At 32.2% G+C, this 24,518-nt stretch overlaps 1 protein-coding gene across 1 annotated transcript; it reads right to left on the bottom strand.

The window, feature by feature from the left end:
* Positions 1-298: 298 nt before the first annotated feature.
* On the bottom strand, positions 299-22,777 carry LOC132757960 (uncharacterized; the record flags this gene model as incomplete). Its single annotated transcript, XM_060749457.1, has 4 exons — positions 22,664-22,777; positions 15,834-16,157; positions 735-865; positions 299-524 (listed from the first exon to the last, which is right to left on the bottom strand). Coding segments are annotated over exons 1-4 (742 nt in total), but the record flags the coding sequence as incomplete, so codon positions are not given.
* Positions 22,778-24,518: the final 1,741 nt, after the last annotated feature.

Here is a 24,518-nt window from a genome sequence, read left to right as displayed (position 1 = left end):
TGTCGCTTAATCACCCGATGTTTTAAAAAAGTACCTCACAAATTGTTAAGGTATCAAATATGCATAACATGTAGGTTTGATTTCAATGTATTCAAGAATTGTTTACAATAAAACAAACGTTATAAGGAAAGGTATGTTTCAAAAATGAAAGATATCGATGCATTGAGTGAACAGTAATGAGAGTTTGGTTATAAACTATACAGGTTGATATATCATCAAATAAATCATATGAATATGAAAGCTATGTTATTGCTTAAACTGTCATTAAGTTAATAAGAAAATGAAAAAAAATATTTACCTGCAAATCTGACGTCTACAGATGCTGGAGTAAAAAGTTGATCTCCTGCACCAGTTATTGATATAGCACCACACTGAAACATCACAGTGGTATCTGTATTGTCAGTAAACGCTGTGTTTCTTGACAATGTTAATGTAGATGTATATATTTTCTCAGAGTCAGAACAAACACCAGTTTTCTCGGTTACAGGTGCTGTTGTTGACCATTCCTGACGTGATCCATCAGTCTATAATGCAACAAATGTATTACATTGATAGCATAATTGACATAATCTTTAAAGAGATGACTACAAAAGAAATGAATATATTTTTTATTTGACGATATTTTACTATGTATTTGGTTTCAGATGGTTAACTTCTTTACAACTTTTACATATAATTCGTTAGTGATTAACATTACCTTACTATACCACACTATTTATAAGTGATCAAATTACCTTATTATAATACCATATAAAGTTTGGTGCAGGATATGCACATCCTGTACTACAGCTAAATGTCACTGATGTTTGAACTAAGTCTTGATTCTGGCTTGGTGGATTATCATACTGTAGTGAAGGAGTAATTGCTGGAATGGAATAAATGAGTGGTATTTTGAAAGACAATATAAACATTTAATATTTGTATAAATAATAATTTGTTTATAAACTTAGATAAACTGAGAAAATGCTTAAGATATCTAGTTTATGCTAAATATTCGTGACAGACAATTCTTACACGCTTCACATTATTTCCCTTTTAAAGACACAGGGCAATCAAGTGCAATAGCACACGATATCTGATAAGCAAATATGGAAAAGAATTTAAACATAAAATGTTCGAAAACGTAGTTTATCTTGAATAATTATTTACGCGTTTCGCTCAAAAGCTTCATCAGACCATATAATTGGCGTGATTTCAAATAAATAACGTAACGCCATAATGCTCAAAAAAATCAAACGTTTCGATCAGTACTGTAATCATTGCCACCAGGATGCCACATGACAGATTGATCATTTGAGACAGTTATGAAACAAATATTTTCCGTACACAATCAAGAATTGATCTAGTTATTAAGGCCATAATTCTTTATATAGCCAGCTGGAAGTAAAGGTTGGTGAATTCAAAAAGTAATTGTACCATAGTTTGGGGACCTTTCTGTAGAAAATGTGTCCTAGTTAAATCGTATACATATACATATTAGTTTCCCGCACTCCAGAGCATGCCCATTGGGTGGTTCATTTTTGCTGGGGTTTACTTATTATGACGGCAGAAAAATGTCGTATTTAGATGATCGTTCATTGGTTACTTTTCTCCGGGATTTTATATTGTGACAACATGGAACGTCGTAGTTACAAATCAGATAGCCTCGTGTTTCGATGCTCTTTCTATTACCTAGTATTTAATCCTTTATAATTCTTGTGTATTTGTGCATTTTACTTATTGATCAGGAATATCAGTTGAAATTTAATATTCTTTCAATTTTAATCTAAGAGCCAAGACTGCTTAAAAAGAATATTTTACATAAGTTATATAGGCATTTCCTCCAGAAAGCTTGGGCCCTACCCAAAGGTTAGGAGCCATTGGCTACTGGGTCCCTGTTCATTTATATCCCTGTAATGGAAGCACGATGGGAAGGAATTAATAATTGTCATTTATTAGTATTGACCAACTGATAGTAATAGTCTAAAAAAACCCTAAATGTCTTTATTTTCAATATTTTATAAAACTTTAGAATGAGAAGACATATAAGCATATAAAGTTCTTTATTTTTATCACAGGTTTATAATAAATGTTCCTTCGTCAGGGCGCAACTATTCAGCTTTTCCTTGATTTGATTCTTGATTATTTATAAGCGATTCGATTATTTTGGATTTGATTATTAAGGCTAACTTAACATTAATTTTCTATAGAGAAAATTCAAAAACAATATTGAACTACACATAAACTTTATTTAGGACAGCAAACAAAAACATACTGAACAAAACTGTTAAACAACATAGAGAACAGAAAACATATCATGTTAACATTCAACATGTTTTGATTGGATAAGCGAGAACGCGTTGCAAAGTAATGAAACGCTTGATTATAAAACATTCAATTAATATCAGAAAGGAGAAATTATTCACTGAAATACAGACATTACAAATCGTAGTTGTAGACCTTAGGAAGAAAGGTAAGTATAATGACATGTACTCTTTACAAACCACAGCACGATTACAACACAGTTTTAGGTTGTGCTCAAAAGAGGAATCTCAGAATTATTTTGAATATAAGCTTTGTCATGAGAAAATATATCTTTGGTGGTTTTGAACAGGTCCGACTACTGTACAGCCCCAGTTGATCGCGTAAAACACTGTGAAAGTCTTGTGATCCAAATGCCAAGTAAAAACGATATGTGAATAGAACAAAATAGGACATTTCTATAGTGGCTGATTTTGGTACGCTTTTGTGCGTTTCAAAACGGCGCGTTGTCGTGCGGCGTGTTGTCGCGATGTCACATTGTCGCTCGGTTCCAAAACGAAGAATTGGCTTATAAGCCAAGCGACAGGGCGACATCGCGAGAACGCGCCGTTTGGCGCTTTGTCGTGTTGTTGCTAGCTCCAACTAGACGCACAAAAGCATACCAAATCAACCACAATACATTTTTTAGTATCATCTCGACTCTTTTAAAAACATTTAAATTGATTTTGAAACAAGATTGCATTTGAGAAAAATGCTATGCTACCGCATTATAAGCTCTATGCCTTGTACCTTCAGACAAAAATATTTTTTATCTTTTACTATATGTACATAATGAACATCAATGACCCCCGGGCAATAATTTGAACAATCTTGGTAAAGGTTCACTTTGCAAAGTCTCATGCCATATATTTAACCTCTAGTCTTTGTCAATTCAGAGAAGAAGATTTTTCAATTCAGAGAAGAAGATTTTCAAGTTTTTTACTTTATCTTATAAGGAAAACTATCGCTTCTGGGGCAGGGTAATTTTAACACTAGGGGCATAATTAAAACAACTTTAGTAGAGGGACTCATAGATGATATTATATACCAAAATCAAAGCTCTAAGCCTTTGTACCTTCAGACAAGAAGATTTTTTAATTTTTTACTATATGTACATAGTGAAAATCAATGACCCCTGGGGGTGGGGCCAATTTTGACCCCAGGGCTATATAATTTGTACAATCTTACTAGAGGTTCACTACATAATGTTTCTTGCAAAATATCTTAACTTTAGCCTTTGTAAATTTAGAGAAGATGATTTTTGTAAGTTTTTACTAATATACATATAAGGAAAACCTATTGCCCCGGGGCGGGGCTAATTTTGACACTAGAGGCAAAATTTTGAAAACTTTGGTAGAGTACCTATAGATGATATTATTTAACAAATATCAAAGCTCTTAGCTTTGTACCTTCAGACAATAAGATTTTTGACTTTTTTACTATATGTATATATTGAAAAATCAATGACCCCCAGGACGGGGGCAATTTTGATCCCAGGGCTATAATTTGAACAATCTTTCTAGAAGTTCACTTCACAATGTTTCATGCAAAACATCTAACCTCCAGCATTTGTCAATTGCTTGAAGAAATTTTTTTAAAGTTTTTACTATAAGTTTTTTACTATATACATTTAGGAAAACCAATGAAACCCCGGGGCGGGGCCGATTTTGACCCCCAGGGCTATAATTTGAACAATCTTGCGTAGAGGTCTACCAGACAATGCCTTATGGCAAAATATCTAAGCTCTTGGCCCGTTTGGGTCTTTACAAGAAGGTATTTTAAGTTTTTACTATGTGAACATATAGTGAAAATCAATGACCCCCGGGGTGGGGGGCCGATTTTGACCCCCAGGGCTAATAATTTTGAACAATCTTTGGTAAGGGTCTCTACCAAGACAATGCCTTATGCAAAATATCTAAGCTCTAGGCCTTTTGGGTCTTTAAAAGAAAGGTAAATTTTAGGTTTTACTACATGTACATATAGTTGAAAATCAATGACCCCGCAGGACGGGGCCGATTTTGACCCCCAGGGGCTATAATTTGAACAGTCTTGGGTAGAGGTCTACCAGGACAATGCCTATGCAAAATATCTTAGCTCTAGGCCTTTTGGGTCTTTACAAGAAGGTATTTTAGGTTTTTTCTACATGTACATATAGTGAAAATCAATGACCCCCGGGGCGTGGCCGATTTTGACCCCCAGGGCTATAATTTGAACAATTTTGGTAGAGGTCTACCAGACAATGCGTTATGCAAAATATCTAAGCTCTAGGCCTTTTTGGGTCTTTACAAGAAGATTTTTTATAATTTATTTCTTTATAATTTCCTTTTGGTTGCCATGGCAACCAGTATTTCTGCATGGAATGTAATTCTTTGAAAACAACTTTGGGCAAGCCCTTCACCCAAGGATCAATCCTGCCCAAGTTTGGTTGAAATTGGACTAGTGGTTTTTTCACAAGAAGGTTTTTTTAAGTTCACTATATAATCCTATATATAACAGACACACACACACACACACACACACGCACACACACACACACACACGCACACACCACAAACAACCAATCAAACGTGGAATCGCTATAAATGCCACCGCAATCGCAGATTGCTGGCGGGTGGCATAAAAAAAAATGAAAATGTGATTTCCTAACCCTTTCCTCTGGACCTGTGCGCCAGATATTTACCTCATTTATGGATTGGCATTGTCGTGCAATCTTATTTCTGTTGTGATTTCTGGTATGTTTAAAACATGCACTGCTTACTGTAAAATCAGAAATTGTTGTGAGTGTTTAATTTTCCCTTTATTTGCGAATTCAATAAATTATCCTCGTTTAAGTATTACCTTATTGCAATAACTAAATTTTTGACCTTGCAAAATATCTGATTTCACAATATAAAGAAAATTTCTCATAACATAACTCAAAAGACAATGTTTTCACACAAAAATAACTACAGAATAATCATGTTAACCGTAAAACAAACCCTAATTGATATATTATTTAGAATTTTTCCGTTTTACAGACGAAACGGTGTCAAAATTTGACCAAAATAAATGGCCCTGTTGAGATCGGCCCCTTAAATATAAGTGGGTGCGGCAAAAACATCTACAAGTATTAACTACGGGCATTCTCATCCCTATATAATGTTTGATAGCTATACAATTATATATATAAATTGTTATTTTAGAATGGCTGTTATTGTTTTTTAAACCGAAAAAGATCTGGTTAGTTTTAAAAATAATTTTACAAACATATTAATACTGTGCATTCAAGGTTAGAGCCAAGGGTGCTTTACCTTTTATTGAGAGTGGAAAGCCAGGACACAAGATCATGCAGGTGCATATTCGGGTACGGTCCCTTGCTCTAAATGACATCTTCAACTGCAGGTTTACGATCTGTGAGATTGTGCCATTCTGCCCTGGATTCTGATTATGATTAAAAAGTTGGTCTTAAAATTCCTAAAATTGCCGATAAAATTGTAAACAAATAATAATCGGTGTTTTAAATGTATAATTCAATTTCTTTTATAAAGTAAAAAAAAAATAAACATTAAAGAATTTCTGTTTTAGGGAACTGGATTCTTTTTACTTGGGAAACCATACGCCGCTTTTCACGGAAGGTCTCAAAAGTGTCACATTGAAGATAATAACCGCCGTACGAACACAATGCGGATGTTTTTAAATTCAAAATATTTCCACTACCATGATAAAAATGTTGATTTCTGCTAAAGCCGGTGCGGTAACTTGCACTTTCCATTACCGTCCATGAACAGGCTAAATCAAACCTAGCCTCCAACATTTTCAATGTTGTCTTGTAAGCGTTCTTTAGGGATTCTTTATTTATCTCTATTTTTTGCTTGATATCTGTTATTCAAATACTCTTTTGTTACAATTGATGTAATTATGTTAAATAAATAATTATTTAAAGAAAAAAAATATCCTACAAAATTTCACCGTTTTTGTAGCTGGACTTGCTGCATGTTACCAGAACATTTTGTTGAGATTTGTACTGATGTTCTATTCCATTCGTTGGAAGTGTTTTTCATAAAACTACAAGGCACAAGACCTCTCTACTTTCCTCAGTTAAATAAAATCAACATCGAAAATGGGAAAAACTTCTGCAAATGTGTAAATATACCCGCCCTTGATGACAAATACTTTGAAATGTTGAGAAAAAGTAAAAAAAAAACACACACAAATAAGCGAAAAGTGCTTTCTGGATAATCTGCTCCATAGAAACGCATTTCAAGTTTCATAGTGAACATGTTTTCCAAGTTATAAGTGAATATCTTTGATACATTTTGAGAAATGTAACTCAACATAAAGTTGACAAAGAAATTTAAAGGGGCAATAACTGAGAAAAATAAAAAAAATAAAATTAGAGTTAAATGCCCTTTGGAAATGCATTCCTGTTAAAATGTCAAAAAAATTTTTTTAAAAATTTTTAAAATTTTTTCTTTTTTAAAAAAAGAGAAAAAGGCCGAAATTTTTTAACAAAGAATTTAAAACGTAATCCGCCTTCCTAAAAATTTGATGTTTAAAAAAAACCCCGTATATTCAGTTTGAAGTCAAAAACTTCTATAGTTTCTAGAATAACCTTTAAAAGAATGGGTTAAACCCTTGGGCTGAAAAAAAATTGAAAAAGAGGGAATAAAAATTTGGGGTAAAATTTAAAGTCAAGATTATCTTTCCCTTGTGGAAAAAGACGGGCGATTATGAAAAAAAGAAAAATACAAAAAATGAAGTGAAAAGCGTTTTTTTTAAAAAAAAGGGCTTTAACGAAAAAAAATATTATTCTATATTCTCTCCCTTTCTATTGATAATATTGGTACTGCACCCTTTCCAAGGGATAACCTTTCCCCGCCCGAAATTTATATTCATATTAAAAGTGGAAATTTGGGGTTTTTAAAAACATATTTTTCATTAAAAAAAAGCTTTTAAAATTTAGATATTTCCGGCTTTAAAAAAAAACCCCAAAACTTTTTATTTGGATGGCAGGAAAATTGATATTTTCTCACCCAAAAAAGTACAAAGAAAAAACCTTGATTCAAAGCATCAAAGGGCGTAAGGGAAGGGTATGCGGCAAGTTGGGATGAAAAAATACTAGATATTTTTTCGATGGGCCAGATTTTTTCTTTAAAAATTTTGGGAGTGGTTTAAATTGGTATTTAAAAATTTTAATATTTTTGCCCTGTTTTTTTTAAAAATTTTTCTTTTGACGTCTTATCTGTGATACGCAGGCTTTTCATAGCCTCTGACCCCCTTTCAAAATTCCATTTTATTTAGTTCCGGCCCATTGTTTTCTCGTTTTTTTGGGCACACGCTTTTTAATTATTCTTGGAACCATACGCTGCTTTTCAATGGAATGGCACAGAAGTGTCACATTGAAGGTTCCATGAATAACCGCCGTATGAACACATCTGCTGGATGTTTCTAAAATTCAAAATTTTACTAATTTCACGTTTAAAATGTTATGAAATTTCTGCTTAAGCCGGTGCTAGGGGGCGTGGACGGTAACTTGCACTTTCAGTATACCGTCCATGAACAGGCTCAATCAAACCGAGCCTGCAACATTTCAATTTTTGTCGTGTTGGGCTTTTCTTTAAGGGTTCTGTATTTATCTATTTTTACCAGAATTGTATCATTTATGAGATGGCAGACGAAAAGACAATTTTTCATCCAATGGAACTTTTTGTTGGTCCCCCGACATTGCTAGAGATTTTAGAAAAAAAAATATTAAAAAAATGCTTTTTTCACAGGAACTTGCAATTCTGTCAATATTAGAAGACGATAATATCCAAAATATTCAGGTCTATAAATAATTCCAAAATATATCCCCCCCTATATGGGTTTTAAGTTGATTTATACTATAAAGGGTTATTTTTGGATATAATCATTAATATTGGTTATTTGATAGAATTTCAAGTTCGTGTGGTATTTTCTTTTTAAACAGTCCATATAAGTTTAATGGTCAAAATGAACAAAGTCTGTTAATTGATTTATTTGGGAGGTCAATAACTATTTTAATAAATTACTTAAAAAACCTAGTCTGATCCACCAGTTTGTTTACATTCCTACCAATAAAACCCATAACAACTCATGTTAAAATTGCATGCAAAAGTTTCTGTTGTTAAAATGTCACAATACTCGGCAAAACAACCAATCTAAATACCATAAAATCGATTGCCTTAAAAAATATAGAACTTATCTAGACCTGTTAACTGTCGCAAAACGTCAAAACAAAAGCAACATTTAAAATTATAAACTAGGTCTATTTAAATATTCACAATAAAAATGTTATAAGTGGATCAGGGCCGTAAAAAATAATCCAAAAAGAACCTACGGAAAAAGCAATTTCATAATGATTATACTATGATGTAACAATTCGTAAAAGTAGCCTGCTTAATTGTTTTCTATAGATTTATAAAGAATGCATCTAATTGTTTGAAAATGTTTTCATTTCATTTCTTCCAAAATTCTCCAGTTCGTTATTACCACACGCGCGACAAGAATGACCGTTTCGTTAAACTAAAACTACGTCTATAAATAGATTTTCGGACTTTCGCAATGTTAAGGTCACATTCTATTTATAGGTACATAAATAACATATAACCCACTGTGTACTACAAAATGATTAATAAGAAAAAACGAAGAGCGCGATTAATTGACAGATAAGATAATTTCATTTGAATATGTTTGCATTGCGAAATTCTCAAGTTCGCTATTCATTGTACATATCGTGACATTTCATTTTTGATAATCAAACATACCAATCGGAATGATCGGCTATCGTGACCGACGAAAAGGCCCGAGAAATTACAATTGCCCTTTCACAAAATCTGATTTCATTCCATAAACGGCGTCGCGCTACGGCGCGGACACCAACAGATTTATGGGTTGACATTTTCATTACATCAGTCACAGGTTGTACACAGACTATACATAAAAAACACACTTTCTGGTTATTATGTCCCAGACACTATCTATCCATAGGTATAAACAAACCAGGCTATTAAATAAAGCAGGTATGTAGTCGCCATCTTTTTTACGCCCGAAAGAATTTCGGCGTACTAGTATATTGCTATGCACCTGGTTGTCCGTCCTTCCGTCTGTTAGCAGTTTTTTGTCCGGTCTGTATTTTTGAACCGGCGGAAGGAAATTGAAACTTCTTGGCCGAAATGTTTAGACGATGTACAGAGCGCAGGTTTGACCGTTCTCACGTCAAGGTCATGTATACACTTAGTAATTTTGTTTTAATATCAAAAGTTTGTGTACCCTCTGTATCTTTGGAACCGAGTGAACGAAATTAAAGGAATATTACTTATATTAAGACGGTTTGCAGAACACAAGTTCGGACTTTCTAGGATCAAAATTGACCCCGCCCCGGGGATTTATTTATTTATATAATTTTACATATACGTTTTCGTGTCATGTCTGTTTGTTTTGAACAGGTGAAAAGAAATTGAAAATACGTGGCAGAAATGTTAACCATAATGATACGATATGCAGAGCGCAGGTTTGACCTTCCTCGGGTTTATTTTCCAGAGTCTATTACTTTATAATATTTTTTATCAACCTTTATACTTTTTTCTGTTCAGGTAGTACACCCCTAATGGGCACTATAAGGAACTGACAACATAGGACAGTTATATGTCTTAAATGTCACCTGAATGCAAAATTTAAACAAAATTTACCGAGTGATTTATGAGTTATGGACATTTTTCTGAACTAAAACTTTGCCATTAGAAGGGCTTTTTTCAGAAATGAGGACACTCTAAATAATCTATAATAACATCATTTTGAAAAATGCTCATTGTTAAGAAACAAATAATGACATTTAGGTAACAAATTAATCAAGCAAAATGATTGCTTTTAAACTAAATGTTTTAAATATGTATAAAAATGTAACCCTACCCCACCCACTTTTAACACTTATTTGACCATTTCCATGTGTAAAAAGCATTTTTTAAAATATCCCTAAAATTTTCCACAATAAGGGGCTGTTTTCAAAGTTTGCCCTTATTTTCTTAAATGTATATTGGTTGGTCTTGCAAAATATAAAATACTTTTACCATGCAGTTTTTATTTTATTAAACTTTGAAAATATCTGGTATCATATTGGCTATTAAATTTGGCATTATTTAGTAAATAAATACCTACAAAAATTATATCATTAAAATAAAACACTTTTTTCTTCCATTAGGGATCTGAGAGATTAATAAAAATGTGAAAAAGAAAAAAAAAGTTGCCCCTTCTGGGGTTTGAACCCACGCCCCTCAGTTTTAATACACTTTGCAGTGATTCTAGCCTATTTGAAAGTGGAGATAGTACATTAGGGGTGTACTACCTTAAGATAATAGAAATTGAGGAGCTTTTATAGGTTTATATAATTTAATTAATTTGAAATAAGACAATCTTAGTAACTGAAACTGATGTTTCTTGAGATATAGAAAGTCACAAAACAACAATAAGTTGTAAATGAGGCATATAAAATGTCAATTGTTTAAGGTAACATTTCAAATTTTGGACATGAATACTCTTTTGCTATATCATGGACAGTCTTTCCCTAATTGAAAGACTAATACGAGGAAGAAATATCGAAATATTAAGTTTAGCTCACTGCAGTTTTGAATTGATGAATTTTAAAAGCTTTAAATCAAAGAATGTAATAAGAACAAATTTTCATATGCCCAAAATATTATATTTATGTTACGCTTAGATATTTTGCATGAAGCATCCCTTGTTGACATCTACAAAATTTATATAAATCATGCTCCTGGAATCAATATTGGTCCTGCCCCAGGGGCCTTATTCTTATGTAAAGCCGCAAATTCCATATTTCAATTTTTTGCCATGTAGTATTATATAGAAGAACTCCGCAATTGTTCAAATGATCACTTCACTGATATTGAAAAATGGCTGTGCCCAGTGGGTTGGTGGGTGTCGGTAGGTCTTGTACAGCTATAGTGTCTCGTCCGTACCACTTAATTATCTCGTAACCACGGCTTAGTAAATCGTGGCCACGACATAGTATTTCGTGCCCATGACATTGTATCTCGTTCGCATGACTTAGTAACTCGTGCCTATAACTTAGTAACTTGTTTCCACGACAAAGTATCTTGTTCCCGAGACTTAACTATCTAGTGACCACGACTTAATAACTCCTTGCCACGACTTAGTAACCCGTGACCACGACTGAGAAACGAGAAACTCGTGGCCACGACATAGTATCTCGTTCCCACGACTTAGTATCTCGTGGGCACGAGATAAATAAAAACACACACATGTAGGAAACAATGTAAGCGTGATAGATTTAACTATAACGTTTGAAAATGAACTTTTGTTTAGTTGGATTTAACGTCGCACTAACACAATATAGGTCATATGGAGAATTTCTAGGTTTTACTGATGGATGATAACATTAGGTGCACTCTTTACATTTTTCAGACACAGACGGCCACCTGAAAAGAACCACCGATGTTCCCAAGGCTAGGTTGATAGCTTCCTCACATGTACAATTCGACAACGTTACAATGAAATGCAGTGTAACAGGATAGACTACTTAGATGTCAACATATGTTATATATTAAACATAAAAGTTACTCTAATAATTTCATAACAAAAAAGATAAATATGGATTGATAATTTAAAAAACACTCAAGCGTCCATTCATAATTTTGTTTTATTTTTTCTTAGATTACTTATATTTGTTCATGTGAAAAATGTTATTTAATGATTAAGAAATAATGTTTAACTAGATCGAAATAATCAGTGTACTATCCGGAGGAATTCATAAATAATACGCATCGATGCAAGGAGGTGTCAATTTGGCGTGAAAGTTTACATTATGCACTAAAACACAAAACATACCTTTTGAAGTCTTTGCCATTCCTTTCATTATCTGTTTATATCAATATTGACAAATAGAGATATCGATTATTCTTATATAAAAGCACATTATTACATGATACGTCTTTTTCTTAAAAAAGTGTTCTGCGTTTAATGGTAAACTTAAAAAAAAATATATATTTATATTACCACGCCGCGTTATAATCACGCGGTTGGGGGTAGTGTCGTGATATATAATCACACGGTTGGGGGTAGTGTCGTGATAATCACACGTAAGGTTTTATATACATTCCAAACTTGAATTATATACGATCATTGTATTTCAAAATTAATTCCGCGTCTAATAGTATAACTTTTGCGCGAATGCTATGTGTTCCTTAAACGCTGTAATATATTTAAAAAAAACACATTTTACTGGAATTTTCACCGGGGCTAAGGTTTGCCTAACAGTATGCAAGGCTATATATTTTGCGAAAATGAAGAGCAATACAGAAATCAGTTTACAAAACACCTGTGTATAAAGTACAGTATACAATATTGAAATTATTATATAGAGTGTTCATTGTTGCTATCTATTAATATAAGTGCAGGCTTGTAGTCAGTCATCAAGCAAGACTTACTTACAGCAACATTTGATATGATTTTCATTTTTTTACGGTAAGGTGAACGTTTTGGTTTACACGTAAAAGGAACACGTTACACGCTAAAGAAACAAACATTACACGCAGGCTCTAACCTATGAAATATGCAGAACACAAAACGATACACGCTAAAAGATATAAATGCTAAATGCCCTAAAAGCTAGAACGAACTCAAAAAAGGCCAAATATCTCTTAATTAGATAGGCATATATTACATTGACACCGCCTTTGGCAGAACAATGATCAAATCATCTATATAATAGTCTTTTAAATAGCAGCAAACGAAATCAATGTGACATTTTACACTAAAGAAAAATATGCATTCATCAGACTGGCAGTCCAACACATTTTCAAGACAATAAGATGACAATTACATCCTTGATGTGTCCACTGAAGCCCTATGAATTTAATTTATGCTGTATGAATGCTGTATAATATTTATAATAATATTTCATTTTTCATCCCAAACTGTTATCATACAAAATGAGGTAAGATACTGGACCTCATGAGTTAAAGTTGGGGAGGAGTGTTGTACTCCAAAGATTAGAGAATGTTGATTTACAAAAAAGTGCATCAGATTGCACTATTCATAGCACCAAGTTGAAATTTATGCGGCATGATGCACTTGATATGCTATACATGTATATCAATACTAAATGCCAAAGTTCTTCATTTTTTATGTTTACAATAAAGAATATAATACATTTTTTATCTAGAATGAGCTTCAACTAATCATTATCATTTTGCGTGGACTTTAATAGCAGTCTGTATTTTTTGTGAGACCATATACACTGTGCCAGTGATTTCCTGGTACATATATACAATATAATTATAGACATTTTTTAAAAATATTTAACAATATTGATTCAAGACATTCTAAATCATTGATAATTTATGCAGTCTAGTCAATTTCAAACAGCAATTATAATGAATAGAAATAGAAATATTTATATCAAAGGGTGAGAAAATTATGCAGCCTGACAGAGACTTGAGCCAAAAACCATCAGAATATAACACCTCAGCACTACCAAATGGACCCAGAACCCTTGGAATACCAAGATACCACAGCTCTACGTGATGGAAATAATCCTCAACTTTAATTAAATGTGTCCAAATATTTATTTGTGCACTTTACTGACACAGTTAATAGACTTGGAGTTATATACTGTTAATATATAAAACCCATATAGCCTCATGTTGGACTCTAAAAGTAACAGAGTGAGAATACTGTGAATCCTGACTGGAGCGCAAACCTGGCATGCATTGAATACTATTTCGCAGCCCTATCAACTAAGCTTTAAGGCTTTTTTTGTATGTCTTCTTCTCTAATTATTTAACAGTTTATACAGTGATATCGCTAGCATATTGATAGTTTTCAATAATTTATTTCATGAATACTATTCAGCTATGTATAACATTTTGTGCAAAATAACATTAGATGAGAAAAATGTACCGCTTGACTTGAATCAAAACCTAAATCCTCCGAATACCATATGACGGCTGTACAAACCAATCTAGCTCGCAATCTCTCATTCCCCCCTAATTAGATAAAAGTTAAACCTATACTGTAACAATAATATCTAATTAGCACAAAATTTCCCTGTAAAGTGCAGAACTAATTGTTTAAATATGGGACTGCATCATATGTTAACATTTCTAGCTCAAGTGGAGCAAGTATGATTGGCAGGTATTATAGGGACCTGATGCAGACACACACTCCAAAAATAAAAAATGTAACCCTGGAAATGTGTCTGACATGCATTGTCTCAAGTGAGTGAAACCATGTCATTAATTTATTATATATTACAAACATGGGCATGGAAGTCATAGATATGCAGAAATCCAAACATAAAATTTTATTGATAATAACCCATTATTAAAAGTAAAACAAATAAGAAATATCCCTGTAAAATTACATCATTTAAACATTTGATTAATTGTTTATCCAAAAATCATTATCAGTACCTTCCAATAGGCCTAATCAAACTGAGCCTGCAGCATTTTATAATTTTGTTATTTATGGCAATCTCTTTTGAATTTCAGTTTTTCTTCACTTTAAGGGGAGTAATTCATGTTTAACAAATTGTATGTTCTTTTCCGTCTATCTTAGTCATTAAAGACTAGCAGAAATATGTTGCTTGTATTCTGATGATGAGTATGATGATGGTAGTAATCATGAGCAGATGTGTTTTGAGAGAGTTTATAGGACATAAGAGTCTTGTGATAATTCTAAATGTATTAGATTTAATAAAATATGACTAAAATCATTAACTTTTCATATGCATTGAATTTTTTTATCTTGTTGCATATAATTATACAAAATTGATTAACTTGCATAAGAGATATTGGTGGAGAGACAGTGAAAACACAGTATGTTCCTGTATAATACAGAACACAACTATTGAATTATAGAAATTTACTGTTTACAGTCGGTAGAGTATGGTAAAGAGTAGACAGTGGCATCGATGGGACGCACATAATACAGTATGATAAAATGCCAAATTTAAGGCGATTATAGCCAAATATGGGGCAAAAAAAGAAAATTATTTATTGCCGCATGGAAAAAATTGTTTCCCCGCTCTCAATTTATCTTTATTGTGTTGTCGTAGTTTGAAATGCCGAAATACTGACAAAAGGTAAAAAAGGTGTGAAAAAAGTGTCTTATTCTGTCACTCTTTCATGTTTTTGCTACTTATAACAACCACAATTTTCGCTTGATTTGACCTTGTTTTCGGAGAAATTGGTCATTTTCAACTACGAGACCTTTTTCAGGCTGAAATAAATTTGAAACTATCACAAACTTAGCTGACAGTTTTTTTGGTAATTTCAGTAAATCCAAGTACTTATAAAAAACTTAGGTTAGTATAGGGAAATGATGAATTACATAACACAGTTGATACATATTGGACAGAACAATATGTTTTTGCGGGAAAAGTGACTAGAAATATTCTGTTAAATAAGTGCATTGACAATTTTACTTGGTTGCTTAATTACTTATTTATTAATTCTTTTTGCTATAGGGGATAATGAACTTTTTTTCACAAGTTGATGCTTTAAAATGATACATACTGTATACAGTAGGCTGCATGTATTTTCTCTGGTTGTTGATTGCACATGTCCAATATTTCTGGTCTTCTGATCTATTGAGATTGGTGACTGTAATAGTAATACCACTGCTGCTAGGACTAAATGTATGTCTTGGTATAGCTCCTATACACTGTGATGGAATACATAGTGTTAATGTAGGAGCTGTGCTAATGTCTTGAGGCAAGGAATCTGTCTTATAGACCCTAACAACGTCATTGGTAAACTGTGATACCTCACATACAATCTGTATATCACCTCCTTTCAGAGGTACCTTGCTGTCTTTGATATAAATCTGCTGCACAGTATCTACAAAATTAAATAATTAAATAATTTTATGTAGCAAATAAATAAATTTTTACGGAATTATGAAAACGATCATCGGCATATTTGCTTTTAAGAAAAGATGAAACGCAAATGGTATGTGAGGAGTACTATGAAGAAAGCTTTCTTCATAGTACTCCTCACAGTGATGAAAACGAGATAAATTTTTGTTAATGTCATCAATAATTTACCATTTCGTGCTTTCGCCATTTTGTCATCGTCATTTTCGTGTTTATGTAATCGTTAGTTTGCAATTTCCTGTTTCGCTATTTTTGTCTTCATACTTTCGCCATGGACATGCGCTTAGAGGTACAGGTAACACACATCGCCTTACATATTATTTTCTTAAACGTTCGTTCAGCATATATGTTTTCTACCGATATCTTCTAGTATTATCATCAAAAATGGAAAATGCATAATTAAGACTTATGTAAGAAAAATGGTTTTAAAATGAATGTTTATTGTTATGAGATACGCTTACTTCCGCCATACCAAGTTTAACGATTAGAGTACAGATCTTTTGCACCGGTAAACACCGAATGAACATTATACATTATAAAAAATAATATTAAATGGCGATAAATGGGGAGATAAGTATATCTCTCAATTTTTCAAAATACTCAAATTAAACTAAACTCGACATAATAAATTCAAGTGAAGAAATTAAAAGAAGAACTTTCCGGAATAAAGAAAGAAATTCCAGATTTCCTTTTCCGGGGGTTGTTCTTAGCGTACAATTTTAACAACACATTTATAGATTTTTTCAAAGAGAGGGGGAATATTCCCGCATGTTGAAGTCCTCGAAATCAGCATTTCCGGAATGCAAAAGTTAGCAGGATATAAATCTAAGTATGGAAATAAATTTCAGTATTCCTTCTGTTTGGACTAATAGCAATGTTTACATATGATATGTTACTGTTCATTCTCCGGAAACAGTACGATTGTTCGCAAATTATGGTATAATATTGAATGAATATACATAATGCTTATTTCTCCAGCTAAGAGTTTTTGCTTATTGTTATTTAAGAAATAATATATCCCAAACAGTGATTTTATCGCTCACTAACATTACTGTTTGGAGTTCGGATGCGAGGAATTATATCACAAGGGTGTAGCCCGAGTGATATAATGATGCGCATCCAAGCGACAAACAGGATGTTATCAAGCGATAAAATCACTGATTTTGGACATATTATTTTGATTCTAACACGATATATATCAACACAAAAAATGCTGCCGTACCTGATATTAACTTAAATTTCGCCTGATTTGTTTCCGTACATATTTTCAGCGTGTCACATTTTAAGAGGTTACGTCACGTGTATAATAATTACGCCATATGTCTAAATATAGAACGTCAAACTGTGATTTTATTGCTTAATAACACACACTTTCGGTTCTTCCTTGTTCTATAGGGAAAAATGCGGGTCGTGTTAGAATATGTAGTAAAAAGACAAATATAAACATTTATGAAAAATGTAAAAAGGCTATCTAAAACCTATTTATGTAAGCTAGTAATAACATAAAATTGCAAACACATTCATTTTATTATCAAACACATGTATTTGTTGTACAAAAATGTTTATCCGGTTACATATCTATTTTTTATTTAAAATCTTTTCTTTTTACCCAGCAATTATCTCGAAAAAATAAATAATCAAAAATCAAAATATGAGAAAAACTAGTACCAACAATGCAAGTTGTTTTGAAGAAAAACTATGTAGATGTATAATTCCGTTACAAAAATAATAAAGCTGGAAAAAAATCGACGAAAAATCTCGGCGGGACGCTCTAGTATAGCCCGACTTAAGTGTACGGTCGCCCATATGGGCTTTCCGGCGGCGACCTTAAATAAACGCATAAAAAAAAATAATAATAATAATAGTATTACATTCACCGGGATCTGTTTTCCAATTATCCGTTAATGTAAAATGGGCATACAATGTTGTTTGAATTGGCAAACATGTGTAAGACCATACGAATTTGTTTTTTATCTTAGACACACTGAACCGTTAAACCAACTCTGACAGTACATGTATAGTGTTTGGTTTTTTGAAGATTTTAATTTTCATTTTACTAACCAATAACTTAACAACAGCAGCTCAATCAATTAATAAAGCATATGTGTAATACAAATTGATTACAGTGCAATAAAACATCAATTATTATGGTTAAAATGTAATAAACAAATTAGTATATCAAAACTTTATATATATGAAATAATCTGATTAATTGTTGTCATAAAAAACGTAATGCCGATTTTAATATAATGTTAGTTCAACTGTTTAAACTCTGAGTATAATATCATGAATATATAACCCAGTACAGAAAATTACATCCAGAGTTTATTTCATAAGTTATGACAATATGAAAAACTCTACCAGTACTTACTTTTGAAATGATATTCAGGTTTGTGCGGACATTCTACATATACGAGGGATGTCCGGAAAGTTCATATACTTCTTCATTTTTTATTGTATAACAATACATACGTTGTACAAATTTTGTCAGCAAAAATATACATATCTAGCGAACACATTTATCAAAAATTACTGAATTGTGACTTACGTATGTATTTTTACAGCATTTACATACAACATATATACATCGTCATGGAGCACTTTGACAACGTCAACGGCGTCAATTTAATTTCATGTTTATCCACTATTCAATTTCATCCATTTTAAACAGCCATGGAACCTGCCTGGCGTATACTTAATACATGTTATGTTCCCTTGCTATTACTTTATGAATTTCATATACTACATTTAAAAAAAAACAACAACAAAGGTGTCACTGGTTCCCATACAGTCTGTGAGACGTCAAGGATTGTTGTAACGCAATCTGCGACATTTCGGCCATGCTACTTTTGGTCATCTGATACGTTTCTTATACAAAATACTGTCATCACCGCTTCTTAATCGTGTTTGACAATTAAACACAAGTTGCCCTTAACAATTTATGGTTCATTTTGTTTTTCAAGTAACGATTATAATCATTATTAGCGTTGCTTTGAAGTAAAATTACATTACGTTGCTCCGTCCTTGAATTTGACGTCATTTTTGCGACACAAAACTAACGCAACTTCATTGCCTATAATCGTCGTTAACAAGTTGTTTCTTTGCGTATGACGTCGTTATTTTCACTAAATATCACGCAATAGAAGCCTTTGATGTCACAACACTAAAACAAGAGTTTGCGTTAATATTACAACTTTTAGCAACTTTTTATTCGAGGAGCTATTGTCATGAAATCAAAGTGCTCCGTGATTCGTTGATCATGTTGCCATGGTATTGGCGATTTGCGAATACAACTTTTATCGTGTTTTTTAATTTAGAAATTTGTAGCAGAATATATACTTCAGCAAAATATTTAATTATCATATTAATATGACTGCTTATAATAATTTTATAGCCTTGTCTACGAACTTTCCGGACATTGTTTGTTTTGCATGTATATTTCAAAAGTGCCAGTTCAATGTTCCAAAATACTCTGCGCTAAGAAGTTGTAAATCTTTTTCAAACGATAATTCACGGCTAAACGTATTAATTGTAATTCTTAAATAATGTCTATTTTACTGACAGTCGATTTCATAATAATCATTTTGCTAGTATTCAATAGATACACTGAACACAAAAATACTAATATTAATAGTCCAAACGCGTTGCGTAGAAATAATTAAAGCTGACATAGTCGTTGTATGTGTACATATTGTAAGAAGTTCTACAATAACTTCACGTTATTTCATTATAAAGAATGAATGTGTAAAGTAAAAATATAACTAGCTTACCTCATGATTAATATTATATTATTAAAGATAAACTTAGATAAATACAAACACAATAGAACACTGGAGTACATAATCTGGTTAAGGAATGAAACGTTTATTTTCAAATGAATCAAACTTTACATTAAAAATGTCGGCGTGGTAAACCAGGATGCTTTGTTACCTTAAATATGAAATATGTAACGAAATATTTTCAATGATTTGTTTTTATGGGATCTTACTTTTGGGATTCTACTTTGTTCAACATAAAATTAAGAAATTATATCGGTCTTAGCGGTGATAATAACACCGGTTTGGAGTTTTGATGAATTGACAACGTAGGCCTGAGTGGTGATTTTTTTCGCATCTAAACGACAATGAAACTGCTGCAACTTCTCAATGGATTGAGATAGAGTCAAATGCTTTTCAGCTTTGGTTACACGTTACCTTATGATCGATCTGGTGTCATTTTTAGCCCCTCACAAGTCCAACATTTTCTCGGCGATAGGGGTGACTGCCGCCCACTTCAAACCCCCAAACAGAAGGGGACACATCCCCACTTCTGGCAACCCCCTGATGTATCTTTTGAATAGGGGGCGCGCCGAAAAAGTGGTAACTTTTTTTAAACAACATTTCTCAAACAAATGCATTTTCACCATTTGAGACAACAAAGGGGGGGGGGGGAGTTGAGAAAATGCGTTAAAAAGGCGTGTATATCGTGTAATTGGTTAACAGAAAATGACGAAAATATCTGAAATTACCCAAAATTGAGTTTTTCCATGTTTAAACATGGCCTAACATATACATTTGAAAAAAAAATGTTGTTTAGTAGATTTTTATTTTTTTTTTCATTAAAAGGCATTGTAAACTATATAATCGAGGGTGAAAACATAACAGCTGCATAAACAAGAAGTCCCTAACCAGTGTTTATTGGCAGTTTAACCCCAATTTTTTCTTCTTTGTCTTGAGTGACAAAATCACGTGGAATGTTATAGTTGTATACATACAATTTATTGTCATACAGTTCGAATGTTATAAATTACAGTAAGTTAGATGAAAAGTTATGTTGGCAAGAGTAACCAGCTTATGACTTATCTAACATGTCTTATCTAACAGTTTGTAAATAACACACACATGATTATGTTATAGCTAAGTTTACGCTGACATCTAGACAATAAACGGCAGATATTCTTTTTTCTAAGATGACATAATCGTTGTATGTAACAAAGCAATTATTGTTGTGGTTATCTACCTTTTACTAGTATGCATAAATAAAGTGAGTGTAAATCGATAGTAATAGGCTAAAATAGAAAGTTAAGTCCGTTCTATAAGTGCATAAAACAGATACATTACCAGGTTATTAATTGTGTGCTTGACATAAGTGTTTGAATATGCATCATTAGAAATATGGTTTGAAAAAGGTATTATGTACTAAATTGTAATAGTTTGGGCATAATAATAAGAAATGATGTTTGCTGCTACCAAAGTTAATGAACAATTCCATCATTTCTTATTTTCTCTTGGAATATTACCTTGTAATCCTTTTTCTATTTCGAGATTGAAAGTCTAATTTGGTTAATAAATTCCTATGGATATTTTTGTTTATAATGCTTAAATACTTCTCGCACTTAAATTTATTTTCAAAAATGATGTAAGTTGGAATACCGTTAGAATGTTTGAATCACAATTTTGTAAAAAAAAATATTTTAATCTGAATACACAATTATATAATTAATATTTATATTATCTTATTGAAGTCAGACATTTAAGCTATTTGGTTCAGCATATATATCCAATTTTAAAACATTACACTGATTTGTATTGCCATTGAATATCTCCTTATTTCTCCATAAAATGCATCTTAATGTGTTGATTTATGGAGGAGGTATTTACAGTGTACAATTTCAATATTTTACAGTCATAATATCCAAACACTTCAGCGCTATAATTTTAAATTGATCCTACTTATATATTAAACTTGAATCTTTAAATCTAGTTGGTCAAATACTGTAAAAAATGTTATTAAATACAGTTTTGAAATATATAAGCGTGCATCATAACACATTACGGAAACTAACAAAAAAACCGCTCGAAAATTAAGTCTCGAGCCGCAAGTCAATATTGCCAAACATTACGTGGTCACGATGCCATCTTACTTACATTAGGCGCGTCGTAATTATGAATTAAAGTTTTGAGATCATATACACTCATTAAAACCCTAAGCGTAAATCGTAATAATTTAAAGTGACATTATGCCCATCCAAGGGTATAAAGTGAGTGAACAGGTGAATATCAAAATAAGTTTTCATTTTACCATAATTCCTTTTAATTTAATAATTTACTTCCCATAAACAATAAATAATGCACAGATCCAAATAAAATTCTTTAAATATCTATTAGAATTTACCTCTAACGCTCAGTTTATAAAAAGAGTGGGGCAGTCTTTTTATATTTTAGGCAGATTTATAATTTTATCCTGAACATTTTCCAATATCAACTCTTGGTCAAACACCATTTTAACAGTCAATCTTTTGAAATATAAAGTCAATTCAGCTCAACTTGACTATGAAAATATGAACATAATGTCAGTTTAAGGAAACTAACAAAAACCTTTCAAAATGAGTCTCAGGTCAATATTGCAAAACAATAACGCATAAGCACATTTTGTCAATAGAAAAATTTGTTTACTAGATATTTGTCAATACAATTAAATCAAATGACTTACCAGTACTAATTGTTGTTAAAAGTTCCGAGAGGAGAAGAAACGTAAGTCGTGAAAACTCCATATCACAACTGTTCACTGTTTAAAGTTTTAAAATGTCGAAACTTGTATTCAGTGTATACAACTTTACTGAACGATTAAGGAAGTATAGAACAAGTATTATTAAGGTTAAAGATGATCTAACTGGCTTGATATTGTTTATTCATCTTTCGCATGTTTACAATAAGAAAAACTGTGTTAACACGTAAATATTGCTTAACAAATTCGGTTAAAAACTGGTTAAAATGAAACATGTAAATGTGTTAATTATTATGACAATGCAGATTGCAAAAAAATTTATATGACAAAAGTATGTCCAAAATGGGAGAATTGATTATACATAAAGACGCAATTGATCCGACGTTTTTCTACTACGGCACTTTCAAATTAATTAAACAATTTTTCCATAATCAGAAAATACATTTCATGTAACTATGGAGCGGTTTCTACCAGACTTAAAGATATCTTTAATTGACACATGTTTACTTTTGAATGCATGCACACATCCCTAAAGAATTGCATAAAATACTTCATTTTCGTCATTAATATTACAAATATTGTTACAAACATTTATCATTAAATAGTAATATTTTTAAGTTTGGATAGAATTGTTATGCATGCCTGTTTTTTTCAGCAGTTTTTAATGAGCGTTTCCAAACTATATTTCACATGAAGTTAATCGAGTAGAGAATATTCAAATGCGAATAAAATTATGTGCAATTACTTGGCAAAGCAATCAGCAACAATTGAGCTAGACAATCAACATTCAGCTCCACATTAGATATACATTTCTAAACAATGTTATGCACAAATGACTGTTGAGATAGACAATAAACACTCAGCAAGACGCTCAAATTACCAAATATGAAACTAGACAATCGAGAATTAGCAAAACATTCAATATTCGTTTTGTAACAATAAAAATTCCAAACGAATGGTGAGCTGAAGAGTTCACAATCAGCTAAACCTTCAAAATAACCAATACTAGCTAGACATTTAACATACAGCTCAAAATTGATTTAAGTTTTTTTTATATGTGACCAAAATGTTAAGGTTTACCTATATTTTCTCCATGGATTTATCAACAAAACGACCCGCCGTAAAAGTGGTAATTGATCGATTGTATGAAGAAATATTTGCCATTGTTATTGCTTAGAATTTTACTAATGTCAAGTCGTCCTAATGAGGCGAGGCTACATACATACACCTCCACACTTCGTTCCAACCTCTCTAGTGTTCAACTATATAATAAGAAGTGACACAATTTGCCTGTCGATAGCTATGGACTAAGAGGAGCATGATTTGAAAATTGATTGATTTCGTTGGTCAGCAAATGATGTTGAATATTTAAGCATCGCGTCACTGTCACTGATACTTAAACGCGTGCCAAAATTTAAATAGACCCAATACAATTGGCAACCCAAGGAAATATGTTCGTGTAAATAACAGTAACGGTATAACGCGTGCGCCAACAGCCGACAAATCGGAATAAAATATCATACGGGTAAAGAAAATGTTGAAGTTGACAGGCAGATATTTGTAAACAATTTTATTTTATACCAAGGTAATTCTTTGTTGATGACTGATTTTCTTTCACCAGAATTTAATGATAAAATATATGTGATACCAAACAAGACAAACATTTATTTTATGCTTTTCAGTGGATTACTGATTTATCTGTGAAAATTATATTTGGTAATTTCGCAGTGAAAATTATCAAAATATAATTTCACACTTTTCAATGACGAAACTACTTTTTTAAGATTTTCCCCATGTGGTACCTCAATTTTATTTTTTCTGACTATTCCGACAATGTCAG

This window comes from Ruditapes philippinarum, unplaced genomic scaffold (genome assembly GCF_026571515.1).
Source record: "Ruditapes philippinarum isolate M1 unplaced genomic scaffold, ASM2657151v2 ctg5421_1_1_1_1, whole genome shotgun sequence".
Classification (NCBI taxonomy): domain Eukaryota; kingdom Metazoa; phylum Mollusca; class Bivalvia; order Venerida; family Veneridae; genus Ruditapes; species Ruditapes philippinarum.
The sequence above is the reverse complement of the archived record's forward strand: the minus strand, read 5'-3'. Positions and strand labels throughout refer to the sequence as shown.